Here is a 14081-nt window from a genome sequence, read left to right as displayed (position 1 = left end):
TGCATGTCTCTATCAGTGAACTAGTATGATATAAAATTCTTATTTGGAAATTCTCCATATTTGTTTTTGGCAAGGATGTATGCGTAGTAAAATAATGACTGCTATCTGGTTATTTTTTTCCTCCCAGTTAAAAAAAGAGTTTGTGGTTTACCTACTTACAGTCAGTTTCTTGAAGTTTTCCAACTCTTTTAGAAGTGAACTTGTTCTTTCAGTACTATCTTAACTAAACCATTGACATCTGGTTTAGTTAATATGAACAATATTAGAGGGAAAGATTAGGACACATTCATGAGAAAAACCATCCCATTTTATTTGTTTTTCTTTATTTCTAACTTATAATTCTTGCTCTCCTTTCCCTCTTTAAAAATTTCTCAACATCCTTGAATTGGTGAGCATCGTGTAAAGCTAGAATTAAAGGGAAAAATTAATATGTTATTTTTGTATTTTTAGCCTTGATCCAGAGCAGAAGGAAATGCTAATTGAAGTAATTGAAAAACTTCTGAAAGATAAAAGCACAGTAAGTAATGTCTTTTTATGTCTTTGACATAAAAATGTACTTTATTTACATAGTATCATTTATCATTATATATTTTATATAGTTGTATTTATCGATTTCAAAATGGTATAAATATAACGGCACACAGGCCTATTTTTAAAGGACAAAAATTTTCATATAATGAGAAAGACTGCATTTGGAGTTTTAGATCGTTATGTGTTTCTTCATCAGAATCTGAAAAAAGGCAAGTTGGGAAAAAAATCTTTAACCTGTGGCTAAGTGGTTAACATGGTAAGATCAAGGAATAAGAGGTGACCCATGGGGGATGTGAGTTACTAGTGTATTAGTATCTTAGATGGGGCTTTTGTACCCACTTTATATGTTTCACAACTACTGAGGAAAAGGATTCCAGCTCATCTTAGTATGCTATCATCAGAGAGTATGTACTATCTATGCATAGCAGCTATCTAATATAGTAGGCAGTAGCCCCATGTAGCTGTAACTGTTGGTTTATGGCTTAGCATTTGATCTATCCTGGATAATGTTTAATAAACATTTGATTAGAATGTGTATTCTGCTGTTGTTGAGTGGAGTGTTCTATAGATCTGTTTTATCAGACATCTTTTAGTGTTGTTCAAATCTTCTACTTTGCTGATCTTATGCCTACTTGTTCTATTCATTGTTGAAAACAGGGTATTGAAGTCTCTTTAATTCTGTTAGTGTTTGCTTCATCTATTTAGGAGCTTGGGTGTTTGGTGCATGTATGTTTATAATTTTTTTAATCTTCCTTTTGTCATTGTAAAATGTTCCTCTTTATCTCTGGTAACATTTTTTGTTTTAATGTCTGTTTTGCCTGTTATAAATACTACTATTCTAGCTTTTTTATGGTTGCTGTTTCCATTATATATCTTTTTCCATCCTTTTACTTTCAGCCAGTTTATATTTTTGCATCTATTGTATGTCTCCATAGACAGCATATAGTTGGCTCTTGTCTTTTTATCCAGTCTGCCAATGTGTGCCTTTAATTGGAATGTTTAATCCATTCACACTTAATGTTGTTATTAATATAGTTGGATTTTAAGCTGTCATTTTACTTGCTTTTATATGTTTCATGCCTTTTTTGTTCCTTATTTCTCCTTTATTGCTTTTTCTTAGATTAAGTGAATATGTTCTAGTGAACATTTAAATTCTTTTCATGATTTTTTCACTATATATTTTTGAAAATATTGTCTTATACATGGAGATTATACTTGTAGTTTCATTCCTAGACCATTTAGTAAATTTCTGTTAGTCTGTAGTGTACCAGAAATCATTATTGCATTTCTTCTATGCATAGTTGGTATAACGTAGGAGGTAACCAAATATAGATTGATTATAAATGAAGATAGAGAAAAGAAATTTGATTCCTTTTTGTCTTCTGTATGACAGGCATGCTATCTGCCAGATATGAAGTCAATATTATTAATATTATGGTTAACTTGATTTTAATAATTTAAAAAAATACTTAGTTTTTTTCTATTATAAGTGCAAGAGATTGGCTAAGTACCATGGAGAGTAGTAAGATCTACAAGAAGCAGATCTGTCATTTTAATGAGGTTTACCATCATTTCTGCTACATTATAGACTAAGAGAAATTCCTTGGATGGCCTGGGAATGAACTCTCTCTTTATAATATGTGCATGTCTTCCCAGGCAGGATACAGCATATCATAGGTAAAAACAATAGCGTTTGAATCAGATAGAACTGGCTTAATGTCTGAGCATCTGCCACATAGTGTATGTACCAATTCTTTATGAGTTTTAGGCTCTAGATTTGTAAGGTTTATAATATCTAATTTATAAATTTGCTGTTTGTGTTGAGAGAAAGAACTATTGTATATAAAACCCTCAGCACAGTGCCTAACACCACATGGGATGTGATTAAAAATTCCAAATAAGACATAAGTACTCAAAAAGAAGTAAAGAATACAATATCTGTGTAAAATTGGAATGTCTGTTTCCAAAATACACCAGAAAGAAAAAAATATTGAATACTTATTCATCACAGGTTTTTAATATTTGTTGAATGACTGTTGAATTAATTTGTTACATTCTTGGTGATAGTAATTAAGTGTGTGGTATTGTTTTTAATGTCTCCCTCACCCACCTGCAGTGGTTTAATGCTCAGTGTTCATAGGTAGATTCTTTGGGGGCTTTGGTGGCCCACCCTTTGTTAGGCACTCATTTTTCCTAAAGTGTTATATACTAGATGTTTTTTTTTTAAATTAAGAATACATATTTCTTTTTCTGTCTATAGTAAAAAACAAAGTTTTTACTGACACATATAATTCTGGTGGTATAGCACAGAGTTCCTTCTAGCCTCTTTCCTTTTTATATTTGAAACTGCCTCTTCAACATTAAGAAATGTGGCTCTGGCCAGGCACCATGGTTCATGCCTGTAATCCTAGCACTTTGGTAGGCCAAGGTGGATGGATTGCTTGAGTCCAGGAGTTTGAGACCTTCCTGGGCAACATGGTGAAACCTTGTTTCTACAAAAAAAAAAAAAAAAAAAAAAGAAACAAACAAACAAAAATAAGCAAGAAACAGGGCTCCTATTTCCACAATCTATTTACATTTTTGCTGAGTCCCAGAATGCAGAGAAACTATTGCTTCAGAATTGCTAGCACTGTACCTCTGTGGGGTATACAGTAGCATGGGGCCTAATAATTAGAGTTAAATATTTGTTTAGAGTTGTTTTTGTCTTTAATCTTCTTTTTTAATGTATGGTAAATCAAAATTGCTTCAATTAGTTATACCTTTGAACTCGTTATGTTGGCATGTAAGAAAGCTATTGATTTTTTTTTGAGTGATAAATTTTATATTCTGCTTTTTTACTGAATTCTTCTATTGTTTGAGTTAATTTTCTCATTCATCCTCCTTGGGGTTTTTTTTTGCATGACAAGAGTCTTTACTTTTAAATGATTATCAGTACACCAAGTAGTAACATGTAACAAGTTCTTAAATTCTGTCCTCTTTGATTAAGTAACTAAAACTGGCCCAAACAATTATACTAGTGTTCATTGTTCTAACCACTAGCAGGAATGGACTACCAGATGTCACAGAAAAAGGCCAAGACTTCACCCCTCTTCTGCCTAAACTGCTTCCAGATGGTTCTCTTCTCCTGGGTCTCCTCTACTTTAGTGCTGCAGCTGCCTTGGGATCGCAGGGCAGCAGGCTCCTTGGCCTTGAACTCTTTCTCCCTCTGCAGGCAATATTATTCAGTTTCACCTTGAACTGCTGCTTTGGCCTGCTTCTCCCTCCGGTTCTTTCACTGCAGGTCTCAGAGACACCCTTTTCAGCAACCTGCAGCAGCTACTGGATCCCCTGAGACTGACTGGCCATGACAGCGCCAACTCTGAGGCAGAAGCAAGCAGCCTAAATCTCTCTCTCTCTCTCTTTTTTTTTTTTTTTAGAGAATGAATCATATCTGCAAATCGAGATGTTTTACTTCCTCTTTTTCTGTTCCTAGAACTCTAATTTCTCTTGTCTAATTATATTGTTTAGTGCCATCACTACAGTTGTGTTCAATAGTAGTGGAGGTGGTGGGCACTCTTGCCTTGTTTCAGTCTAAAGGAAATGCTTACATTGTGTTTGCATTAAGAAAGATGCTGGCCCTGAAGATTTTATCTTTGAAATATAGTACTTTTGCAAGGTGCTTCAGGATTACTTGATATGGGTCAATTGTTTTGCCTTGGTACTCAGTGAGTCCTTTCAAAATGTAGATTCAGAATTTATATTATCTCTGGCAAAGTGTTTTTTTTTAGGATTATAATTTTAAATATTAATTCTGTTATTTTTTTCTTCTTCAGGGATTCCTATTTTATGCACATTGGATCTTCTTTGCCTGTTTTACATTCCAACCATTGTGTCTCTAAACCTCTTCTTTATCTCATTTTTATTCTTTTGGTTCTTTTTCTACCTTTCTTTAATACCCTTTTTAAAATTTTCATTCAGTAATTTTGTTCGAAGGGCACCTTGCAATTTAGTCTTCATGTCTGATTATTTTTGCTCTCCTGATTTCTTTCCTGTTGTCAATCAATCCTGATTTCTTTTGTTAATTTATGATAACTTTAAAAAATTTATAATTTATATTTATATTTCCTATCTTCAAATGCTTATTTTGAGGGTATTCATTTTGAAGTGTTGTGTTGTTTCCTTTTGCTTCATCATTTATATTTCTTTGTCGGTAATTTTTGCCAGTTGAATTGTTTTGATTTTCATTTTCTGTTTTTAGTACTTACAGATTACTTGCATCTTTTTATTTCTTTGGACAGGATTGGTGATTTGATTTTGAGGTAGCTTGCAAGATTCCTAGTACAAGAGTACCCTCTCTGTTAGAATTACAAAGTATGTTTTCTTAGTTGATGGCCTTTTGGTGGGAGGACATGCATGCATAGGACTAGTATATGTCCCCAAACTATTTTGAGATATGTTTTGTAGCAGCCTAAATTTTTCTCTCTTCTTTTCTTTTCTGCCTAAAAAAGAAGGGTCTTACTCTGTCACCCAGGGCTGGAGTGCAGTGGTGTGATCATGGCTCACTGCAGCCTCGACCTCCCCAGCGCAAGCAATCCTCCTGTCCCAGCCTCCTGAGTAAATGGGACTATAGACATGCACCATCATGCCCAGCTAATTAAAAAAAGTTTTTTGTAAAGATGGGGTCCCACTGTGTTGCCCAGGCTGGTCATGAACTCCTGGGCTCAAGTGATCTCGCTTTGGTCTTGCAAAGTGTTGGGATTACAGGCGTGCGCCACACTGCACCCAGTCCCTCTTATTTCTTTTTTTCTGTTATTTCACAGTTTCCAAAGGACTGCTCTCCCCTTACTTTTTTTTTTTTTTAAGCTAATTTTCTTCATGAAACTTTCCCTTTCTACACTACCTCATTGAATCATCCTCTCTTTCAAGTCTTTCCCTTATAGTCTGCTCTGATCTTCCAAGAATCTTTTCCAGTATTTTCACACTTAGGGTGTTCTTTCTCTTTGTTGTTGATTTTCGTTTACTTTTAGGCCTGCCATTAACTTCTGCTTGCTTTGTTCCAGGCAGTTTTTTTTCTATACCGTTGTAGGTCTTTGTGAAGTTTTGTGATACAAGCATGAAGATAGTTACCTGGAATTTAGGGTTTATATTTCTACTTATATATAATTTGAGGTTTAGAGATTCTCTGTTTTGAAGTTAGGCTTAAAGCATAGGTTTTGGTCCTTTTTTTTTTTTTTGGATTTGGGTTGGGAGATTCAGACTTACTTAGGCACCATTAACTTGTCTACCCAGTATTTAAATTGGCTGTATTTTGTGAATGTTTTCTGGTAATTTTTTCTTCTGTGTGATTATAATCCATTGTAGAAAGGTTAAAAATATTCTACACAGATATTTGTGGATCATATCTTAATTATTACCTTTTTTTGGTCACATGTAATTCTTTATTGAAGGAAGACAAGTACATTTCTCCCCTGTCCCCCACCACCAAATTTTTAATGTCAGTATTGGCATTTAAAGTCAATAAAGGATCAAAAATCACTTTCATTTTAAAAATCTCCCAATTAAATGACCAGGTCTAATTTATTTCCATATTTTGAAAAGGAATTTATTTGTTGCCAGCAGCAGTTTTTTGGGATCATTATTACGATGATGACATTGTTTTTGCTGCTGATACATATACATTTGAAAGATGTTGATCTATTAAACTTTCTTCATTTAACCTCTGTTGATTTTGAGGCATACCATCTGTTGCTTCTTTTAGGCTAGAGGATATTTTCTTTCAATTGAGATCTCAAAGAAAATTAGTTCCATAATTCTCATTTTAAGGAAAGGTGGAATTATAAGTATATTAAAATATAATAGAATGGCTTTTCTCTTTTACTAAAGACCAGTATGTGTCATATGAATAGTTTTTTCCTAAAAATAGAACACTTTAGTGTTATTTAGGTAAAAGATATTACAGAAACCTTACAACTGTAGTCAGTGAACTTAAAAGGGGGCATCTAATCTATATTCTGTCATCTCCAATCAACTGTTACCATTTTTCTTTATATGATTTTTTATTGTTTATTCTTAAATTTTATACCATTTTCATCTACCTTCTCAACATGTCCTAAACACTTTCCTACTTTACTACAAGCCTTTTCTAATTTTCACATATGAATTTATTTTTAAAATTAATAATAGTTTCTCTTGTTTTTCTTTAAAATGTAGCAATCCATATTTGTTGACATTCTTTTCTTTAGAACACTTTAGAAGCAGAGTGGTATTTATTTCCTTTTCCTTTCAAGTTTATCCTAAAAAATCTTTTTGATAACATCTAACTTTCTAATAGAAAACAGAGTTTCTTAGGAAAACAAATTAGGTCAGTGCCTGCTGAAAAACTGATTTATTTATATATTTTTGATGACATAAAATTTCCTCTTTAATTTTTTCTACAAAATTATGTTTAATGAATAGATTGGTAGTTTATAGCTAAACTGTAGGGGTAAGACACAAATTTTAACTTGTTGATTTAATGTTGATAAAATCCCCACTGTTATGTGCAAAAAACACACCCCTGAGTTTGTGCAGATGTTTTATTGTGATAGATCTATTATCCAGCTATTAGAAGATAAATGACTGATCTTTCCCATTTTCCATGCCTCAAGAAAATTGAAATAAGAAGGGGAATATGATTTGGGCTGTATGATTAGGGAAGGTTGGATGGCCATTAATTTAAGGGAAGAAAATCTTGGCAGCATTGGCCAACTTATACCATATTATCAATCAAACCTTGATGCACTTCTTGTGATGACCCAGCACTCTCAGGTTTTTGCAATGTTAATTAGAATTCATGACAAAATAGATGCAAGGAAACGTTTTGTACCCTTCATAATTTTATAGAAAATTTATTGTTATTAGAGGAACAATTTGCTTAGTGTGATTTTTTTCATTACCAGCTTGTCAACTAGCATAGATAATCTAGAGAAAATATGAACTCCATAGATGGGGTGTCACTTTTGTTGATGGTTCATGTAGTTTACCTTGGAGCACAGCTAATGGCTGAAGTTCATAGCAACAGCACAGAAAAACGTGGCAACCAAGGGAAGATAAATGAACCATGTTTATTGCTTTAATATAAAAAATACATAAATGGAAAACTGCATTTGAATTTGATGAGCTCATTGCTAGTTTTGTTGGAGTGATTTATTTTTCCCCTTATATGAAAAGCTACTATTGACACAGTGAGATGGAAATTAACTGTCTGTTTTTTGGAAACCAGTATTTTGGTTTTAAAATCTGAGTAGATCATTTAATTTTAATTCTGAATGTTTTATAGAATATTGAACATTTAATAAACCAAAATTATTAATTTTCCTTGTAGTGTTTAGCCCAGGGTCAGATTGTTAAAACTATATGATTAAGTATCTAAAATGATCAGTTTTATTTTGTAAAAGTACTCTCTTTATATGCTTTTTAATTATTTTGATGTTTTCTTAAACTTTATTTGGTTCTATTTAATTAATGATATTTGTTAGTACCTTAGAAGGTGTTAGTACTTTAGAATTATTGTGTACATGTAGCTCTTGGTTTAATGAATTTAATACTGTATGGTAGCTGATTTTCCATTTAATTGTTTAGTGTCAAAACATATTTGGAAGAAAATAATTGCTAAGACAGAATAACTTGATTTTACATAGTATTTTAAAAATTGAAACTGTGAATTACCTGTTCAGTTTCATGGATCATTTTATCCTAAATACTATCCTTTATTTTTGCACTTTAACACCCTTTACCAATTGATGTTGATATTAATATAAGGTTGATAATACATATATATAGATGTTTATATCTCACAATGAGTTATTCTAGAGTTTAATGTCATAAACTTAGTTGTAAGATATTTTAAAATGATACTAATTGTCACTTTATAGAAATGTAATTATCACGAAATGTAATTTCTAAAGAAATTATGTCTTTTGCAGAAGACATTAAAATGCGATTGAAAACATGAGCTTAACTTCCTTGCCGTATCTATAACAAATAGAAAATTATATATATAATACATTTTTATATAGTTCACACAAATAATCAATTCTGTGCTTTTTCGATTGAGGTGCATACATGCTGGGACCAGCAGGCACCAGTACATGGGTAGGGCTGGAGTCAATAAATGCAGCTTCACGTTTATACTGATTGGTAATTCATAAAATCCCCACAGGACTTGAAACTTGTTTAGCATAATAGCGAGTCTATATTCTGAGCTGTTTTCTTTCAATTGTATTGTTGGTTGCATATTAATAAACTAAATGTCAGCCAAGTAGAGGGACAAACACTCAAAATATGAATATCATTGTATCTAATATTTTTCAAAAAGTACCATTTCAGTAAGTTATATTTCTATTTAATTGCTTATTTTAAGTCATTGGGGAAATTTTAGACATAAAATGAAGATCCCTAGTGTTCAGATAGAATATGGTATTAATTTGTTTTTCAAAACTGTATTATATTGTGGGCTAACTGCACATATATCATTTGTACTTATATAGAAGTATTTGTATAATATATATTCTGCTTAGTTTGTATCTTTAGAGTAAAGGAATCTCAATGTTACCACTTTGTAAAAGCATCATAGTTCAGAAACTAACATTATGATTCATTAATTGGTCTTGGAAAAGCCCCCTTTTGTTAGTAATATATTATTCCAACTTATACACATTGTTATGAAAGTGATAAGAGCCCAGGTGATGTTCTAAAATTTCAGCCAGTGTGCTTTCTTTGTAAATAAATTATATTGGGTAAAAACTGGTGGATTAAGATGTATATGATTTGAAAGTGTTTTTCTATTAAAATTTATGAATTTCTCATATACTTTTTAACATAAGTTCATTGTAGAATGATTGTCGTTCTCATTTTAAACTGACACAATGTGAGCTTTGTTATTGTCTTGATTCTTTTTCTGAATATTATGAACAAAGTACTGAATTTTTAGATTAGAATTTAGGTTAGCTTTAAACATGAAAAATGTGCATGATTAATGTTTAATCCACATATGAACAATGTATTGAAATTTAACCTGGTGAAATAAAAACATCAGAATTTACTTCTCTTCAGAATAGTATTAGTTTTCTAGACATATTGGAACTATTAAAATTATTCTTTGATGAATAGGCACCGTGAAGTTTGTTATTCAAACATGAACATTCATTTTAATTGAATGACTGAATACTTTAATATTGATTGGCATGAAACTGATTACTATAATGCCTGAGTAAGACCTTTGATGTAGGGGAGAAACATTTTTTAATAAGTTACTATTTCTTTCTTTTCTAGTTGGTAGCTGGCAGTGTTGTGATGGCTTTTGAAGAAGTATGCCCGGACAGAATAGATCTGATTCATAAAAATTACCGCAAGCTATGTAACTTACTGGTGGATGTTGAAGAGTGGGGGCAGGTTGTCATAATCCACATGCTAACTCGATATGCTCGGACACAGTTTGTCAGCCCTTGGAAAGAGGTAAGTGTTGAACAGTCTTCCACTTTCAAGTATACTAAGAGAATGGATGAGCTTTTTAAAACTTGTGCAAAAAATTGGGAGTAGTAAACTAGAGAAATTTGCATATTTAAGGAAGACTCATTTGTCTCTTGTTCTTTTACTAAAGCAGGCAACCAGTATAAATGCAAGCATAATTATCCGTTGTTTGGCACTGATTGATACATATTTATTGGTGTAAGTATATACACTTTTAGTTTGATACTGGCAAGAGGCCCTTGTTAGGAGGAGCAGCATGACACAGTGTTTACAGTGACATTGCCAAACCATGGATTTTTTGGTTACTAGTTACTTTCACATCTTTGAGCCCCAGCTATTCCAGGTACTCATTTGTAAAAAAAAGTAGGTGATGTGCTTCTATAGCACGTGAATTTATACCTAAAGTAATTAATTTCTTGCCTCTATAGATAAATATTGTTGAACTTTTAAACTACTTTTTCCTAGTTTTGTATTTATAAAATGTTTGTGTTCTTCTCTTCACTTTAGCTGGTAGCATTTAGTAAAATTAATAATTTAAGTGAAGCTATTTGTTTTCTTTGTGCAGATTAACATTAGAAGTACGCCTTATTCTTTTTTTTTAAGTATGCCTTATTCTTTTCATCATATTGACAATTTAGAAAGTTTTATCATGTAACTTGTAATTAAGATCCTTAGGATGTATACATTTAAGATTTAAGGTAATTTTAAACCAGTTTAAATAAATCCTTATATGTTGTAAGAATAGCACATTCATTCTAGTCTTTTGATGTCTTATCTTTTTAAAATACAGTATTACAGATTTTAAAAACCAATTTGTGTAAAAAAATAAAAAGATTTTAAAAAGCTCCTGTTATATCAAAGTGGTCTGTATACATACTTATGACAGGCCTTGAGTGCTCAGTACATCTTGCTTTTGTTAATTAGAAAAATGTAAATAACGTGGAAAAATGTATGATACATGCTTTAAATGACACATCAAGCTTGCAAATTATTATAAAATGTTGATCAATATTTTCTATATTGATTTAGTATTAGCATTAAAAACTGTTTAGAAATTTTAATACTTCTTTATCCACAAGACTGTAATACTGATTTTCATCTCACTTTTAATATTAACAAAATGATTATGTTATCCATCTTAAAAATTGAAGTATGTTTTGAATTATTAATATATGAGTCTTACGTTACATAATGCTCTTAAATTGATGAAATTTTACTATCCTTGTCAACTTTAATTTTATAAAATTAATTTTATTTATCATTGAGCAAAGTACAGTTTTGATGGCACTTTTGCTAGATTAAGGAACATCTCTATGATGAAAATGTCCTGGCCCTTTTATGATAACTTTGATGAGAGATTTTTGTTGCCAAATAGCTTATTTGTTTGATTTTGGCCAATTCCTTTCAAAACTTCTGCTCAGATTTTTTTTCTGTTGTATAAAGTTATAGGCAATTTTGCCTTAGCTAATCACTGTCACCATTTAAATTTTTAAATTTTACTTTCCTATCATTTTCAGTAACTATATGCAAATGATCCTTTGCTTGTAATTGTATAGAAACTGGAGTTAAAATATATAGTTTACTTACCATACCTGCTAAAAATATGTAACCCATAGTAAAATCTCTGCTTTTGTATGTTTGTCTATTTGTTTTTCTGTTCCTTGAATTTTATCTTATTTTAGATAAAATTTATTTTTAAACCCATTGCAAAGGAAAGTTAAGTTCTACACCGTCATATACATTTTTTTTTTGACAGATAATTTGAAAAATTGGGACTGTATTCATTCTTGGTGTTTTCACATGTTAACTCAATGAACATGAATTAGGACAAACATGAGGTGAAGTCTGGTCATTGTCCCTGGCATACTGGAATGGGCTAAGTCATTTCTTTTCTTTGCCACTTACTTGCAATCCAACCTTGGAATTATTCGAAATGCTGTGCTTATTAGACTAATTTAGTGGTTTTCCAATGTGCACATCAGCCCTCAGGATGCGCTAGCACTGCCACAGGAACAAGCCAAGCAGGGCAGGGGTACTCTAGACTGTGCAGCTTTTTGGGCTTTTGCCACTGTTTCAAACACAGAAGCCTTTTTTGCCTTCCTTTCTTATGCAGCGTTGAATTTGATTTCCTTTGAGAAAGATCCATTGGCTTAAAAGAAAGATAGAAAGAAAACCACTTTAAAGAGAAGATTTATAAGTTTAGGTAATTTGAATCATATTGTTGTTGTTGTTGTTTTTAATTATAGAAGCAATTCAAGTACATGTTTCCTTCCCGTAACCTTGTGGTTGATGCCTTAGAGGCAATTATTGGTAACTGTTTAATTTCAGTTACTCTGGTGGTTATAAATTTTACTTTGGATAAAACATTTCACTTTATTTATTAACTTAAGTTGATATCAGTTGACCTCAATTCAAGGAAAAATTATTCATCGATTGTTTTAAGTTCTATTTGAGGGTCTTGTTTAGCCCAGAATAATCAGTATAACAGGCTTTTGTCTACATACGTACATATGTTCAGTTCAGAAGCAGTGTGAAATATTTGAAAGGCTCAGCCCTTATTGTAGTATTAGAATCAAGGATTGTACAATATGTTAGACTCTTGTTATATTTTATAAAATTAAGATTCAAATGCGTGGTCAACACTAGGACCATGTCTGTGCTCTCACTCTTCCAGTTAACCCATCTCAGCCTTCCTCTGTGCTAATTATGATTTTGTTTTACTGAGAAACTTTGGAGTGGGCAGTGTAGCCATTTATAGCCTTCAGTGCTTTCTGATCTAGGCTTGATGTTGCTTCCAACTTTTTAAGGACTACACATGGTAGTTTTAGCTTTAGAAGTTGGCAGACTAGGCCGGGCACGGTGGCTCACGCCTGTAATCCCAGCACTTTGGGAGGCTGAGGCGGGCGGATCACGAGGTCAGGAGATCAAGACCATCCTGGCTAACACGGTGAAACCCCATCTCTACTAAAAACACACAAAAAATTAGCTGGGCGTGGTGGCGGGCGCCTGTAGTCCCAGCTACTTGGGAGGCTGAGGCAGGAGAATGGCGTGAACCCAGGAGGCAGAGCTTGCAGTGAGCCGAGATCGCACCACTGCACTCCAGCCTGGGTGTCTCAAAAAATAAAAAATAAAAAGAAAAAAATAAAAGAAATTGGCAGACTAAATCTCAAAGCAGAGTTTGACCACAGCTAGAAGAAACTGAGAAGTATTTGGCATTTATATTTGCTTGCTCTTTCTTATGTGATGTTGTAAAAGGAACACCATGTAGTAAATAAAGGTTAAGATGATTATAGAATAAAAAGACAAGGTGAAACAGTACTCTAGCAGAGTCATTCCTGAGAGTTTACCTCTCTTTTTTATCCTTTTACCATCAACACTTGAATGTTTTGTTTCATGGAATCATCCAAGTAGAAATGTCTTCATTCTAGCCCTCCATTCCCTTTTACATACAGGCAGAAATCACTTACATAAATGCTATATGAGCACCATTTTATGATGAATTAAGGGCCATTTTACCTTGAAGTAAAGGATTTGCCAGTAGGAAAAAGTGTCACTAAAACAATGTATTGACATAAAAATTAAATTTATAATTAAAAAAAACCTGCCTGTAATACCGAATTCATTTAAATCCAGCAGTTTTCTCTCAGCGACTAAGAGAAAATGTGAAAAATAATACTGTGATGCTTTATACTGAATGGCTTATCATTTTTGCTGTACTTTCTTTTCTTCTTTGTTTTCCTTTTTTGGGATAGAGTCTCTCTCTGTCGCCCAGGCTGGGGTGCAGTGGTGCGTTCTTGGCTCACTGCAACCTCTTGCCTCCTGGGTTCAAGCGATTCATCTGCCTCAGCCTCCCAAATAGGTGGAATTACAGACATGTGCCACCACACCCAGCTAACTTTTGTATTTTTAGTAGAGATGGGGTTTCGGCATGTTGGCCAGGCTGGTGTTGAACTCCTGACCTCAAGTGATCTGCCCTCGTCGGCCTCCCAAAGTGCTGGGATTACAGGCGTGAGCCACCATGCCTGGCCTGTACTTTCTTACATAGTATTCCATTTGCCATA

At 32.9% G+C, this 14081-nt stretch overlaps 1 protein-coding gene across 3 annotated transcripts in view; it reads left to right on the top strand.

Annotated features, from left to right (window-relative positions):
* Positions 1-14081, top strand: part of AP3B1 (adaptor related protein complex 3 subunit beta 1) — a 293463-nt gene that overhangs the window by 68377 nt on the left and 211005 nt on the right. For all 3 annotated transcript variants that reach the window (XM_002815683.5, XM_024247265.3, XM_054555656.2), the window contains exons 6-7: positions 451-517; positions 9823-10005. In XM_002815683.5, coding sequence (XP_002815729.2) covers positions 451-517; positions 9823-10005 — 250 coding nt within the window. The remainder of the gene's footprint in view (positions 1-450; positions 518-9822; positions 10006-14081) is intronic.

Source organism: Pongo abelii, chromosome 4 (assembly GCF_028885655.2).
Source record: "Pongo abelii isolate AG06213 chromosome 4, NHGRI_mPonAbe1-v2.0_pri, whole genome shotgun sequence".
In the NCBI taxonomy this organism is placed as follows: Eukaryota; Metazoa; Chordata; class Mammalia; order Primates; family Hominidae; genus Pongo; species Pongo abelii.
This window is presented reverse-complemented; position numbering and strand designations above follow the sequence as displayed.